We start from the raw sequence: 15993 nt of genomic DNA, 5'->3' as shown, positions 1-15993 counted from the left end.
TCTCTTGTTGGCTGTTCTTATTTGGGATGGAAGAGCTGTTGGATTGGACCCTGCTGGGCGTGTTTCACTGGTGAAATGAGTTTTCAATGATCTTATTCTGCAGGTGGTGGACTCCCGTTCCCTCAGGACAGACGCCCTCATCGGGGAGTTCCGGGTAATCGCTCACTTGCTCTGAGAGCAGTCAGGTTGCACTTCTCTGTGCTCCGGGAGGCTCTGTGGATGGTGCACAGGGGCTGGCATTCCAGCGATCCTGTGTACCTTGATCTGTGCTGGGAAATGTAATTTCAACCCCTCCCCCTAAAAAACGCTTTTGAAAATCTTCCATCTCAGCAAATCTCTCTATAAAGGTAGCAGGTAAATAAAACACCTTTATTATTGAATAGGCATTAGCCATAAAATGATGTACATCTCAGGCTTTCTGCTCAGTGATTGCAAAGGCAGAAAGAAACCTCAGACTTTCAGGTAGCCAGTGGATTTCCCCATTATGTACATGTTTTCGAGATAAACAGTAGCTGGTACTGAAGTAAGAGGACCAGGTAGCGCCATTGGTCACACAGAGTTCGTGCTCCACTCACCTGGGACTTGCATAACCATTTATGTTAGCTGACTTACTTTATCCAGGGGGAAAAACAACAATCAAACTCCTGTTTCTGTGACAAGAGGTAATTTGACAGCACGGAGCAGAGGCCCCCTGAAGTTAGGCTCCTGGCCTCCTCCTGGCAGTAAGGGACTGTTTACATTTACATTTCAGGGAGATGGCACTCAGGTCCTTGAGAAAGATGGTCTCGTATCATATAATTGGTAGAAGGCTTATTTAGTCTCTAAAAAATGGATATATTTCAAAGAGGCAGAGAAGGTACTTACAAGCTTTCTAAGGTAAATGTGTGACAGGAGAGAGGGGACTGAAATCTTCCTGTCTTTCCTTTGGGGGGAAATTAAGCCCCTTCTTTTTAATGTCTCTTTGTCCCTACGTCTGGGAAGGCAGCCCTATGCCAGTCCCGGCCATCTGGGGCCAGCACGACCTGGCACTCTTTGCCCTGACCTCAACTTCACTGTGGGTCAGGGGTGACGTTCAGATGTGGACGCCTGGGAGAGGGAAGTCCCCTATCCCAATCTGCTTACTTGTCCCAGATGGCCTAGAAGTTGACAGTCACTTCCCAGGACAGAGAACTGCCTAGACAATTCAGCTCATAGGGTACATCCGGCAAATTACACAAAGTACTGTAAAGGAGCTCCAGATAGTACTGTAATGTCATTTAATGCAATTCTTATGGATATTCTCATTTTAGAATTTTCGAGAGTTTATCAAAAGGGAAGGAAGAGTACAGGCTCGTTTAAACCTGCCCCTGCTGTCCAAATGAATTATGCCCCCTACTCTGGGAAATAGTCCAAAAATAAAAACTAAGTCCAGTTTCTTGGAGAAGCATTTTTTAAAGAAATGGGTTTTAGCCTGAGTCATTGTGTAACAAATAAAATCTTTATGTTTCAAGTCTCTATTGTTTATATACTTGTTCTTAGAACATAAAAATTAAGCTACAATTATTTTTTCTAATTATAAAGTACAAATGACTCAAATTTATCCTTCTTTATGTCTGAGTAGTACTCTGTTATGTGTATATATTACATTTTCTGTATTCATTCATCTTTTGGTGGATATGTTGGCCACTTCCAAGATTTAGCCATTATGCACTGTGCTATTATTATAAACGTGGGTATGCACATATCACTGTAATATGATGTCTTTATTCTTTCAGGGAAATACCTAGAAGGGGAAGTTTTCTTTTTTCTTTTCTGGTACCAGGAATCGAACTCATGACCTTGCACTTGCCAGGCAGGCGCTGTGCTGCTGAGCTGAATCCCCAGCCTCGGAGAAGAGGAATTTTATTTTTAGTTTTTTGAGGAATCTCTATTCTGATTTCCATAGCATACTAGTTTATATTCTCACCAATAATGGAGAAGGGTTTCTTTTCTCCCAAAGCCCTGCCAGTATTTGTTATTATCTGATTTCTAGGTAATAGTCATTCTTTTCTGGAGTATGCGTTTCTTTAATGGCCAATGATGTTCAACATTTTTTCATGTATTTGCCCTTTGTACTTCTTCTGAGAAGGGTCTGTTCCTTTCAGTTGCCCATGTTTTCATTGGGTCTTTTATTTTAGGGGTCTAATTTTTAAAAGTTCTTTATATATTCTATGTATTAGTTCTCTGTCCAAGGAGTAGCTGGCAAAAATTTTGTTCACATCCTATAGATTGTCTTCATTCGGTTGTTCATTGTGCAGAAGCTTTTTAATTTGATATGATCCCATTTGTTGATTCTTGGTGTTATTTCTTGTGCAGTTGCTATTCAGCAAGTCATATGACTATATCTTCAAGAGTTTTACTTATTTTATCTTCTAGCAGATGCACCTGGGGCCATAATGTCAAGTGAAATAAATCAGACAAACAAGCACAAATATCATGTGGTTTCTCTTACATGAGAAACCCAAAGTATAAATAATCTAAGGAGGGCTGGGGATTTAGCTCAGCGGCAAAGCACCTGGCTGGCAAGTGCAAGGTTGTGAGTTTGATTCTCAGTACCGGAGAAAAACAAAAAACAAAACAAAAAAATCTAAGGAGCAAAATAAAGAATGGATAGTAGGAAACAGGGAGATAGTTTTTTTTTTTTGCAAATGGGAATGGGATCTAGAGATGGAGAGAGAAGGGAAGGTGAGAAGGGCGAAGAGAAGTGAAAAGAATTCAGATGTGTTATATACATGTACCAACTCTCCATGACGAATGTAATCAATATATAAAGCAAGTGTACCAATAAACATAAACATAATAGGCACAATATAAAAATAATTATAAAAGTAATTTGTGATTTAAAAAAATAGGCTATATGTTTTAGGGCAATTTTAACTTCTTAGCAAAATAGAGTGGAAGTGAGAGAGAAGTAGTTTATTCCCTGGCCCCTTTATATCCCACAGACTCTCTTACTATCAACATCTTGACCACCTATATTTTTTTTATAGAAAATTATAATATACAGTAAAGAAAATATTAAAAGCACTCCAATCTGCCACCCAAAGAGCGTAGTCACCATTTTTGTTGGATTTCTTTCCCTCTTTTTTTGTGCATAAACATACTTTCCCAAACTGTGTACCAAAAGGCAGCGTGCTTCCTTTCCATGCAGTATCAAACGATGAAAGGCTCCTTGTGTCCCCAAATGATTTTTTCACGAGCGAGACTTTTCAGGGGCTCAGGCAGTGGACCATGCGTTAACACGTCAGTGGCAAGAGTTTGATTGGTGTTTTCCTGTCTGATTTCAGATGGACGTGGGCACCATTTACGGAGAACCCCGTGAGTTCCCACCCCTTCGCCATATCCTTGCCTTTTGGATCTTGAGACTGCTTTGGGACATCTGCTTGGGGCTTCATCTTCCTCCCTGGGGGGTTAGAATTTAGAGGTGGGCTCGTTCCTGCAGGAGGAGGCAGCCAAGCAAAGCAGGCCTTCAAAACTTCACCTGTGTCTCAGGAGGCCTCGGAGATGATACATCTGGAAAGGTCCTATGGCGGGATACTGGGACCTGGGTTTACCTTGGGCAGGGGCAGAATGTTTTTGTAATGAATCCAAGATTTTACTTCACCCAGGTTCCACCTGGACTGGTCACTTCCCAAAAAAGTGGAAAATACACAGCCTCTTGTAGAGATTTCACAGCCTCTTGTAGAGATTTCCGTTAATATTTCCTGCTCTGACCCACATAAACACACAAAGTACATTGTGACAATAGATTTTTTTAAAAAAACTTTGAGGTGTTTATTTAATTACCAGTTATGGAGTGTGGCTTGATTTATGGGTGGCTAGGTTTCTACCTCCTTAGGAAAATGACCTTATTAAGTGACTGTGGCATCCTAAGGAGACCTTTGATTGGGTTTCACCACTGCATTCATTCTAGGGTTCTTGCCCCCTCCTTCCAGTGGCCTGGTCCTTTATCTCATCCTGTACGGTCCATTCTGGTTTCCTGGATGTGGTTGCAATCTTGGGTTTTCCCATCCTGAGATCGCCGACGCACTCTGTTGCTTTTAGGGCACGCTTATCTCAGGAAGTGGCTGCTGCTCTCTGACCCTGATGATTTCTCTGCTGGGGCCAGAGGCTACCTGAAAGCCAGCCTGTGCGTACTGGGACCTGGAGACGAAGCACCTGTGAGTACCTTCTCCTGGGTCATTGCCATGGCACTTTGCATAGTGCCTGTGGGTACAAATATATTTGTATTGTAACCTGGTTATAACTGATTTACATTTATTACCTAAGAATATATCATTATCACCTTCACTTGTCAGTATATAAGCTACAAATTGGAGATGATAAGAATGAGAGAAGTAGCTGGGTGGTGGTACAGGCCTGTAATCCCAGCACTTGGGAGGCTGAGGCAGGAGGATCATTGTGAGTTTGAGACCAGCCTGGGCTACAAAGTGAGCTCATGGCTGGCCTGAACTGCATAGTGAGACCCTGTCTCAAACAAGGAAAAAAAAAAGAATGAGAAAAGTGTTCAGAGCTCGGAGCTGTCAGCATCTTGTGTGTTTGAGAAGAGACGGGCTGAACTTGTGGGAGAGGAATGTGATGTAGCATGGAAGCATGGTGGGTGGAGTGCTCAGAAAAGAAAGGTAAACGATGGCAATCATGAGCACATGCAGGAATCCTATTTTTTTTTTTTTTTTTGCTTTGTAGCTGGAGAGAAAGGACCCCTCTGAAGACAAGGAGGACATTGAAGGCAACCTGCTCAGGCCAACAGGTGTGGCCCTTCGAGGAGCCCACTTCTGCCTGACGGTCTTCAGGGCTGAGGACTTGCCTCAGAGTGAGTGAGGTGCCCTCTTTGGGTGAGGGGGGGCTGCCAAAGCTCTGGCCAGGTTGTTGGGAGGGTGACCCTGGGCAGGGCTGTGGTGAGCTCCATGGTGAGCTTGGCTTTCTGGGAGAGGATGTCTTGGTTACTTTTCTCTCATTGCTGAGACAAAATGCCCAATGCCCAAAATTAAGGAAGGAAAGGTTTATTTAGCTCACAGTTTGTGGAGGTTTCAGTCCATACTCGGCTGGCTCCAAGGCAGAGTGGCACATGGCAGAGGGCAAATGTTCATGGAGGTGGAAGACAGCAAAGTAGCTAGAGCGAAAGGGAGGAGCTGCAAGGAAACCTCTTTCCCTCCCTCACATTGTATGCAAACTGCCCGCCCCATGGCAATGCATCACTCACATCCATAATCCCAGCATTGGACCATGAATCAATCATAAACTCTAGAAGCCTGTCCTATGACTGCATGAGGCTTTGGGGGGACATCCAGACACAAACCATAACAGAGGAAAAGGCTTCTCTGTGTCCAGGGGTTGCCCCTCTGCTGTCCTCCTGTCTCTCCCTGGACTGGCTTTCTCTTTGAAGATTTACTAGAGATAAGTGCTGGCCAGTTCTCCCTTCCCTGTGTTGTCTGGTTGATGTCTCAAATCCTTTCTAACTCCCCCCGCCCACACCTTGTGCTGCAGATTGTATCCAGGCTTCACTGAACAATATCCCAATGATCAGGATTTAATGGAAAGTAGTACATGCTGGTGGAGTTGGAAGATCCATGCATCTTGAGAGTGATAGCAGACCCTGGGCTCCATGCCAGTGTCCCTACACCTGGTCTGGCTTCTTAGCCACTCTGTGGATCCATTTCCATGGTTTTCACTGAGGAGGCTGCACCATCTGGATACTGCCCTGCTCTCAGGGTGGAGCTCTTGGTTGCCTGCCTCTGTGAGGAAGCCTGGCTTCTCAAATCTTGGGTGGAGAGCAGCTGCTCTGTTTCCAGGAAAGTTTGCACAAAGGACTCCTGGGACCCTTGTCTTCCAGATGAAGAATGCTCCTCCACCAGGTGGCCCCCCACCCTCCTTGGGCTGGGTCCGCCTGGCCCCAGAAAAGTCCCATGCCCCAGGAAACTATTCTGTTCCCTGAAAACTGGGTCACCTGACTTGTGACTATCTTCTCATCCTCCTAGGAAGGCCAGTGTGGTTATTCAGTGGGTGCTCATTATGGCTGACATGGTATTGGCCTCACTCTGTGTGTTTAGGATACGTTGCTAGGGGAGTTATACTGAATAGTCTAGAGCCATGAGCGTCAGCTGGGCTATCACTCCTCGGTTGGAAAAGGGCTCATTCATTCCTAGTGTTTAAAGGCTTCCCTGGCAACCTGCTGCAAGCCACTGTTTTAGAGCACACATTAGCATAATCAGACCAGTCACTATTCCCAGCAGTCAGTGAAAACATTTGCAACTTGGATCCCTATTTACAAGGGATCCAAGTTTTTTGCATAAAGCTGTTTGAGGGTTTCTGCTTTGATAGTGACATCACTATATAAAGGAAATAAATTCCTTCTATACAAGTTTACTTGGACCAGATTCACAGGGGAAAGTCTTTAAATAACTAATGAGAATTAAGTGGATAGTAAAATACATGTTCAAAAACATCCGCATTCATTGGTTGCAGCTATGTAGATGTGAAGCTGGTGAGTTTCCAGAGGGGTGTGGGGAGATAGAAGTGCTTTTTTTTTTGTACCAGGAATTGAACTCAGGATGTTGTGCTTGCCAGGCAGGTGCTTGTGCCATTGAACTATATCCCCAGCCCTATGCTTGCTTTTTTAAGGTGAAGGAAATTTGGGTTGAATTCTCTACAGTGTTATTTAAATATAAATAAAAACAGTAGAGGCCCCGCATGGTGGCACATGCCAGTAACACTAGCACTTGGGAGGCTGAGGCAGAAGGATCGTTGTGAGTTCGAGAGCAGCCTGGGCTACAAAGTCAGCTGAACATAGAGAGACCCAGTCTCAAAAACAAACAAACAAAAAACCAAAACCCTCCAGTGCTTGATTGCAAGGTTTGTTGCCCTTGGTGATGTAGACCTCTCATCAGTACACAGCCAGCGTCTGGCAGAGCTGCTCTGAAGCTGCTTGGTGCCGAGGGACAGAGACCTGGCTGCTGGGACAGGATGAGGGTGCAGCCCAGGGTGCTTAGAGGTGGTGCCTCTCAGAGTCCTTCCTCCCAGTAGCACCTGGCCTCAGTCCTGAGGGCGCGACATAGCCTCATTGCAGCCTGGTGACAAGGAGTGTGAGGGTTTGGTGGGACAGCAGGTGGCAGTGACTCGTGTGTCCTTCTCCCCAGTGGATGATGCTGTGATGGACAACGTGAAGCAGATCTTCGGCTTCGACAGTAACAAGAAGAACCTGGTGGACCCCTTCGTGGAGGTCAGCTTTGCAGGGAAGATGGTAAGCAGCAAGGGAGCAGGAGGGCTCTGTGGGAGGGTGATGGCTGGGTGACCTTGCACAGGTGCCGGGGTGTACAGGTCCCCTGGCTGAGTGTGTGAACTTGGAAGGGCTGATCCCATGTATGAATGCAGGCTTGGCTCTCTGGGGCTGCTATGCACCTGAATGTGGACAGGTCTGCCTGGGTGTCCATATAGAGAAATGGTGTGGATGGACCCAGAGAGGACAGATGGAGAGTGGATGCATAGAGGAATAGTTACAGGAAGAGTAAGGAATAGCCTGGAAACCAGACGTGAAGGCATAAAGATAGGAAACCTCTTTTTAAAAATGTGTGACAAAAACCCAATGATTACTTTTAAACAGTGGTGGCAGGAGTTAGACAGAGACCACTCTGATGGGTGCTCTAGGGATCACCAATGTGTCACCTCTTTCTTTCGGCCACCTTCCTGCCCAGGTGTGGGCCTGTCACTCTTGTCCTTGTGACTTCTAACGTAGCAGCTCTCTCCATATGGACTGGTGCCTCCTAGGCTCTGTGTGCCGAATTCTTCAGCCTGTCCCAGGCTTCAGCTGTCACCTCTCTGCAGGGGACTCTCCCAGCTCTCTTTAGCTCTGATCCTGGCTTCGAGCTCAGGCTTCTCCAAGCCACTGAACAACTCTGCCTGATGTCCCTGTGAGCATTTAGAGGTTGTATGTCAGCTTTCCCATTGCTAGGACACAATACCCAATGTTCATAATTTAAAGGACAGAATTTTTTTTGTTCGTGGTTTTAGAGGGTTCAATGCATGACTGGCTAACTCCAAGGCACGGATGTCACAGAGTAAATCTGCTGAGCTCATGGTATTCAGAAAATAGAGCAAGGGAACAGTGCTGGAGAGGAAGGCCTAGGGAGCATGTGCAGTACACAAAGCCATGCTTCCACTTGCCTACCCAGACATACCCAAAAGTGAGCCCTGCTAAATGAGCATTTGTAAACCATTCAAGTTGACACATCAGGATTAAAGGTCACAGAGGAGTCGGTTTCTCTGCCTCCAGCAACCTCACTTCTAAGAGCCCCCACCTTAACCCAGTTCCACCAGCAATGGTAGAACATATGGGCCTGTTTTAATTTGTCCTTTTTTCTTTCCACACCAAGCAACTCATCTCTAGTTCTCTGACTTTGAACATGGCCCCAAAACACAGCCCTTCCCTGTGTCTCTAGAGCTACTGCCATCTCTTCCTGTTTTTCTTACCTCATGACATTGATTTTTTGGAAAGCCCCAGCCATTTGTTCTGGATTTCTCTGCTTGTTTCCTTCTGGCGTTGTTTAATTTGCTCCTCTGGCTGCTGTGTTTGTCATGGGAAGTTAGGCCTACAGATTCAGTTAGGCTCAGATTAAGTATTTTACCCAGAACTCATCACGGGTGATACCTTGTGCATCATGCTGCACAATAGAAGCAGCAGCGCCAGGTGTCCCAGCATCAGTGAGGACCGTCTGATCCCTTGCAGAAGGTGGTGGTGACTCCAGATCGCCTCCGGCTGCAGATCGTCCCCTTGTAAAAGTAGATGGTTTTCCTTGTAATTGGCAGATAATCTGTGGCACCATCTTGATTCTGGGGATGGAAGAGCTACTTCTTTTTTGTTTGTTTACTTTGAGACAGGGTCTCCGCTATGTAGTTCTGCTCCTTAGCAACAGAGCTACTTCTTCACAACTTCTGACCTCATGTTGTAAACATTCATTGACCTCTTTGCCTCCATAAATCATTTACTTGTGGTCGCATAGTGGTAATTTTCTTATTATCATTTCATCTCTCTTTATGAGCTGGCATTTTTTCTGTAAAGAAGAGCTTTGTTTCTTCCACCTCTTTGAATATTACATGGCCTTCAATAATTTTTATTAATTCAGTGTGTTGGAATCAGTCATTGTCGCATTTGATATATGCATTACCTTTTTTTTTTTTTTGGTACCGGGAATCGAACCCAGGACCTTATGCTTGCCAAGCAAGGCACTGTGCCGCTGAGCTATATCCCCGGCCTATATGCATTGTCTTGAAGTGGCCCTCTGGAGCCTCTTCTAAGTGGCTCCTCCCTCCCCAGCGCCTAGCACAAGCTCTGCAGGGTAGACCACATATTAAGGTCACTCACACTGAAGTGTAAATGCTCCTTGAAGGTTCTTGCCTTGGAGCAGGTTTGGTTTGGGCTTGGTCTGACACCCTGTACCTGGCTTCAGGAGGGGCTAGGACAGAGCCCTGAAGGCAGGAAAGAAGCAGGAAGTGTGGTTGGACAGTCTGTGCTCTAAGGTCTAAGATCAGCTTTTCCACTTGGGGAGGGTCATGTCAATTGGGAAAATTGTTTTTACCCCATGTCCCCAGAATAGTAGGGTGCTTTTAGGGTGACCAGGCCTGAGACGGACTTGCCTTAAAACTCCCTGCTTTCTTGGAGCTGAGTGTCAGAGCTCTGGGGTTCCTGCTGGCCCTGGGTCCTTAGGTTCTGAGATGCCCTTGCTTGTCCCTGGGGATTTTTCTAGCAAGGTACGGATATGTAGGAGAGATGATGCAGGTCCCGGCAGGGACAAGAGACTAGATAAAGCTGATGGCAGCTGAGCTTAAGCAAGAAGTGACACTGCTGTGGTCCCTCTCAAAGGGTTGCAGGAGCTGAGGAATGAGCTGATGGTGGGGGGCAGGGGACACTTCCTTTTGACAGGTTTAACCTGCTCAGTCTCCTTTGTGGTCTTCGGACCTTTGTGACCTCTCCTCTCTGCCCTGAGCCATCTCTTGTGGCCTCCTGCCACTCTACTGTTCTTATTCTGTGCCTCATTCTGCTTTTGTGTCACTTTTCACATCCTAATCAGAAGAGTCCTCTGTGTGTCCGCTCGTCTCTGGCTAGCTATCTGTGCATTTCCTGTTATGGACACTTGGTGGCACTGTTATGCAAGCTGTGAACCATACCAGGTTTGGCCAAATTACTCAGCTGGGAAGGAATGTGTCTGCGTCTGTGTGACTGTGTGTGTTTATGTGTGTGTATCTCGGTGTGTGACCCTGAGTGTGTGTGTCTGTGTGAGCGTTGGCTTCATGGATGGGTGACAGAAAAGGATGGGTAACAGAAAGGGATGGGTAACTTGTAGGGCAGGGCAGGAGGTTTTAAAACTTCTTTTCTGCATGTAATAATAATATCCACTAACTGTTAAAAAAATTGAAGAAATCAGAGAAAAGGAAGACACCCCGCCCCATAGTCCTGTGGCCTTCACTCTCCTAGAGGTGACTGCTGTTGAGTTAGCGTTTGCACGGCTTCCCTTCTCCTATGTTTTCTCCTTTTGACTCTCACTCCCTCCGCCCCCGCCCAGCCACCTGGTAGAACAAGGTGACGCTTCCCTGCTCGTCTCACGTCTCACACTGTAACTGTGTCATATTCTTGTTTTACTTAGTGGCACTTAATTTGCATTTTTGTGACTTTTGTCGGTGATTTCACTGTTCCACGTGGCCCCCCGGGATAGTGCCGAAGCGCTGTCTCGTGCTCCTGAGAGCGGGAAGGCTGTGCCGTGCCGACAGAGAAAACAGGTGTTAGCTGAGCCTCATCCCGCACCGCCCACTCTTCGGTGGCTGTGAGTTCAGTCTTAATGAGTTAGCAGCGTGTGTTCAGTACGGTGTTCTTCAAGACACGCACCCAAAACAAAGCTGTGTTGATCAAGTGACAAAAAATGTGACAGAGGCTGGCCGTAGTGGAACCATTTCCTTTAGAGGTAATAATTCAATACCCCCTTGGTCAGTGCTCATGGTGATTTCATAGATTTATTTATTTTTTATTTTTTGGTTTTTCTCCGGTGCCGGGAACCGAACTCACGACCTTGCGCTTGCCAGGCAGGCGCTTTTGCCGCTGAGCTAAATCCCCAGCCCCTGATTTCATAGATTTATGAGTAATGAGAGACAACTGTATACACGCAGTATGGAAAACTGCTTTTAGCATCTGATCGTTCCTCAGGTTATGAAATAGTCTTCGGAAAATTTGATGGCTCTACAATAGTCTATTAGATGAAGATATATGTATATATATAACATTGAACTTATTATGTATGTAATGTATATTATATATATAATTTCTATTTTTCTCTTTTATAAACAAATCTGCAACAAGCAGCATACAGATCTTTATGGATCTCTGTCCACACTTTGACTGTCCTTCCACAGGGAAGTTTCTAGGCCGGGGAATACCAGGTCAGAGGGCATAGTTATTTTTAAGTATCCGACACAGGTGGTCAAATGGTGTCCCAGAAAGGCATTGCTAATTACATTTCATCAGAAAGTGAAGGAGGGTAAAGAAAGAAGTGGAGAGAGAGAGAAAGAGAGAGAGAGAGAGAGAGAGAGAGAGAGAGACAGAGAGAGAGAGAGAGAGAGAGAGAGAAGAGGAAGAGGAAGGAGGAGGAGGAAGAGGAAGAAGAGAAAGAGTAGGAGGAGAAGGAGGAAGCACGGTGCTGCCTGGCTGAGTGTGGGGGGCAGAGTGGGATGTGGAGAGGTTGCCAGGGGCTTCTAGCGCTGGAAGCAGTGCTGGACTGGGCTGTGGAAGATAGACCTGCTATTTGTCTGGCCCCGGGACCACCAGGCTAAAGCGCTCATTGTGGGAGACGCCCATACTCCCTGGGACCTGTGCGCAGGAAGCACGGTGTTGGGTGATCTCTCAGCTATGTGTAGCTAAAGAATCCCTTCTCTCTTTCTTTTTTTTTAGATTTTTACCCATTTTTGAATTAGCTAATACGTCTAACCATGATATGTATTTCTTCTGTCTATGTATCTATTTATTATCCATTATCACCGTCTTGCCTTGGACCCATCCAACAATCTACCTGCTCATTTCTTCCTTTGCAAAAGAAACCACTGCAGTTAGTTTCTTTTATTTTATTCTGATTTCATTGTGCATATGCAAGCAAATGTGGCTATGGAGTTTTATCTTTTACCTTTTCAATAAAAATGGTCACACATTATACACACTTCTCTGCAGCTAGCTTTTTCCACTTAGTAATTTAAATTGGAGGTTGCTTCATACTGATGCCTAGTGCTGTCCTTATTCATTTTTTATAGTTGCATAGTATTCCATTATGTGGATGTACCATAATTTATTTAGCTTGCCCTCTATGAGTGAAAGTGGAGTTGTTCCAGATCTTTGCTAGTTCAAAATATAATGAAATGAATAACTTTATATAATGCAATGAATAACTTCATTTAGCACATATGCAGGTTATTTTGGAAGGGGCAAATGTCTAGAGGGGGAATTTCTAGGTCAAAAGGAATATACACTTGAGAAGTAACAGCCAGTTACCTCCTACAGGTGTCAAAATATTTCAACTTTCCACCAGTGAAATATAAGAGTGTGGTTTTTCCATGGTCTTACCAATAGTGAGTTGTTAGACTGTAGAGCTTTTACGAATCTGATGGATGGGAAATGGTATCTCATTAGTTTTATTTGTGGTTCTTTTACTGTGAGTGAGGTTGAGTGTCTGTTTATATGCCTTACCACCCTTCGTGTCTCCATTCCTGTGAGCTGTCTGTTCCATGGATTGTCCTGTTTTCTTACTGCTTATTGTCTTTGCTAACACAGGGCCTTAATCCTGGCGCCCATCCCTGCCTCTAGCCCCATGTAGCCTCTGCCTGAGTTCTTCTTATAAGGGGGTTGGCACTGGGTGGATGGGATGGAGACGAAGCCTTCTCCCCAGGGGACCTGAAGTCTGTGATCTAACTCAGACACTTATTAGATGAGACAATGCACATAAAATTCCATGCTTAGTGTGATACAGGGCCTTTAGGAAATGCTTCAGAAAAGGCGTCGGTTCATTATTTTTATGGGCAGAGCACACAGCCCATAAGGATCTGTGTATCTGGAGCTGCGTTTTTCCTGCAATCCCCATGTATAGGACAGGATGCCCTGAGGTGCGCTCCCTGGACTCCAAGGGCAGAGTTGGCGCATGGACTGTTGGGCTGGGTCTATTTGCAGTCTTGCTAGGTTTCTTGTTTGTGACAAGCCCAGGCTTTAGGGAAGGGCTGGTCTGTGTCTTCTAGGGTTTGTGTCTTCATGGTATTTTGTTAAACTCTCAGATGCAGATGCACGGGCTCTCCCTTCCCCCTCCACCTCTGATCTTGCAGGGCTCACAGTCTTTCTAAATGGAGGTAGTCTGAGCTGATGGGCAAAGGGGAATGCCTCTAGAAAAGCCAGTCTGGATTCAGGGATCCCACATTTAGGGTTCTTGCCATAATGAGAGGCTGAGAGAGATTTTGGAAGGACTATGGCATTCAGACAGCACCCTTCACCCCAGATCTAGGTATGTCTTTCCGTTGAGCTTTGTTTCTGCTAAGATGCCTTGTGTCTGAGTGTATTGCTGTAAGAACCCAGGGTCATAGGCCCGGCCCTCAGGGCAGCCAGCCTGGCAGAGAATGGCCGTTAGCTAGTATGCTGCTTCCGAGGGAGCCCAGAGTCACCATGGTGCCTATGCCCCTGCCCTGTGTTCTCTAGCTCTGCAGCAAGATCCTGGAGAAGACAGCCAACCCTCAGTGGAATCAGAGAGTCATGCTGCCTGCCATGGTGAGCCTCAGCCCCGCACCTGCCAGCCCACCCAGGAGGCCCCTGTGCTCCGGCATCAGGGGGCCCAGGGTGCCTCCCTCCCCAGCATGCTGGACTTGCACGTGGAGGTGGGGGTGTTGTTCTCAACCCTGCTCTTTTTCCCTCCTCAGTTTCCCTCCATGTGTGAAAAAATGAGGATCCGCGTCATAGACTGGTGAGTCCCGAGTGTCAGAGATGGTAGGGAGGACCTTCCTGGAATGTTGGATAGTTTTTCAGTCTGATTCAGCTTGAGTGGTGCATGGTGGGAGAGGATGCTTCCCAGAAGGCAGGAGAGGGTGTGGGCAGGTCTGGAAGCTTGCTTAAGGCCAGCTGGCCAGGAGGTGAGACGGCTGTCTGACGGCAGATAAGGAAAGGAAAGCACAGCCGGGTAGGGCTGGGAGGAGGCCATCTCGAGGGCCTGAGGGGTTAGGGACGCTCCCTGGAGAAGGTGGCGCAGGTGGCACCCTGGCAGGAGGTGCAGGGCACTGTAAGGGCATTCTCTGGAGGAGAGGGCCATGAGCAAAGGCATGGAGGCTGAGAGAGCAGAGCTTCTGGGGTCCTGACACCCTATGGGGTAGAATGCTGGTTCCCAAGCTGGGGAAGCTGGTGCGCTGCCTAAGTAGGAGTCACTGCAGCAGGGGAGGATAATGGTCCACGTGTTAAGCACCTACTATGTGCTAGGCCTGGTGCCCAGCAAGCCCTTTACGTGATTCATCTGACCCTTGACTCAGTGGCATGCTCTCCCCCACAGAGGAGACAGAAGTCAGGAGACCGGGAAAGACTGAGTGACCTGCCCCAGGTGGCAGCTGGGAAGTAGTGGAGGCCTGACACAATCCCAGATCTTTAATCACTGGGCCAGTCGCCTCCTGCTACATGGAGGTGATCGCTCTCCCAGTTGAAGGAACATTAGGGACCCACACGTGTGAACTCCAGGACACCAGACTTTCCAAAAGGAGAGAGTTGTCCTTTCTCTGCCCCCAAAAGTCTTGGCTGTGCGGTTCCCCGGCATGTTCTTCTTTGGTTCCAGGCCCATGGCACCCCCAGCCAGGAGGATAATGAGAGACTAAGGAAAAACCCCCAGGCCACAGAGCCATTAAAGTGTGTGCCAGTTCCCCAGGCCTAAAGAAAACAGCTTGTGAGAATTAGAGGGAAGGGAGCAGCCGGGGTTGGGATGGTGGGGCTGTGCAGGGGGAGCTCAAGGGCCATGACCATGGTATGTGCCGTGGGGAAGCGGTTTAGAGGAGATGCACTTTACGCCCCCAGAGCGATCTCTGCATTTCGGCTGGTGACGAGTGCACGCCGTGTTGACAGGGGTGGCTGGCAGTGCGTGCCTCTGCGTGTGTGTGCCTGTGGACGCGTGTGTGCGCGGTTGTCCCATGTGCTGCGGATGTGCCTGGCTCGAGTCCGGCTGAGCTGTGTCAAAGGCATCAGCATACTGTACAATCCAAACACATTACCAAATCTGGTGGTTGCGTCTCTGGTTTGGGTTGAAGTGGCATTTTTATTGTGAGTCTATTTTCAGACTTGCTGTATTTTCCAAAAGCAACCCCAAGCCCCAAAACCCAACTCTTAGCCAGAAAGCATTCTTCTGCTACAAGTTCCTATCCCGAAAAGTGCTTTCTTCCCAGAAAACACAGATACACTTTTGCTATTACCTGAATCCTGGGAAGATGATCTAGTCCATATGGCTTTTTCTCTGTACCTTAATCTGCCTTTTAATTCTTTAAAAAAAAAAAATTCCCTTTTCATTAAAAAACAAGAGTCTCCAAAGTCATCTCCGACCTTTATAAAAACAGCCTCTCCCCTAGATTACTCTTTCTTACTCTTTTGACTTAGAGGAGGCCTGAGGGCAGAAGGCCAAGGCCTCTTCCTCTTCTAGGCTCGGGCATGAAGGCAGTTTGACGCCCATCCCCAAACCCCCGCAGTCAGGTATGGGGTGGATAATCTCCAGCAAGGCTGCGTTTCCCAGTTCTCACTAACATCCCTCCCCAGGCACTGTGACGAGTGTGTAGGCTGATAGCTCACTCTTCCGCATGCAGCCCCTGCCCTGCTGGGAAACCTTCAAATCAAAGGGTGATCATCTTCCTAAGCAGAGAGACCGGGCCACTAAGAAGAGGCCTTGAAAGTACACTACGGACACTACCTGCGGGTGATAGGTCTTGCCCAGCTAGTGTTTC

General features: G+C 46.9%; 1 protein-coding gene across 16 annotated transcripts in view; it reads left to right on the top strand.

The window, feature by feature from the left end:
- Window positions 1-15993, top strand: part of Dysf (dysferlin) — a 214308-nt gene that overhangs the window by 62206 nt on the left and 136109 nt on the right. For all 16 annotated transcript variants that reach the window (XM_013514697.1, XM_005385592.2, XM_005385594.2 and 13 more), the window contains 7 exons: window positions 104-154; window positions 3306-3336; window positions 4063-4178; window positions 4705-4831; window positions 7155-7258; window positions 13730-13798; window positions 13948-13991. In XM_013514697.1, coding sequence (XP_013370151.1) covers window positions 104-154; window positions 3306-3336; window positions 4063-4178; window positions 4705-4831; window positions 7155-7258; window positions 13730-13798; window positions 13948-13991 — 542 coding nt within the window. The remainder of the gene's footprint in view (window positions 1-103; window positions 155-3305; window positions 3337-4062; window positions 4179-4704; window positions 4832-7154; window positions 7259-13729; window positions 13799-13947; window positions 13992-15993) is intronic.

The sequence above is a fragment of the Chinchilla lanigera genome, unplaced genomic scaffold (genome assembly GCF_000276665.1).
Source record: "Chinchilla lanigera isolate Chin_1 unplaced genomic scaffold, ChiLan1.0 scaffold00023, whole genome shotgun sequence".
Taxonomy (NCBI): Eukaryota; Metazoa; Chordata; class Mammalia; order Rodentia; family Chinchillidae; genus Chinchilla; species Chinchilla lanigera.
The sequence above is the reverse complement of the archived record's forward strand: the minus strand, read 5'-3'. Positions and strand labels throughout refer to the sequence as shown.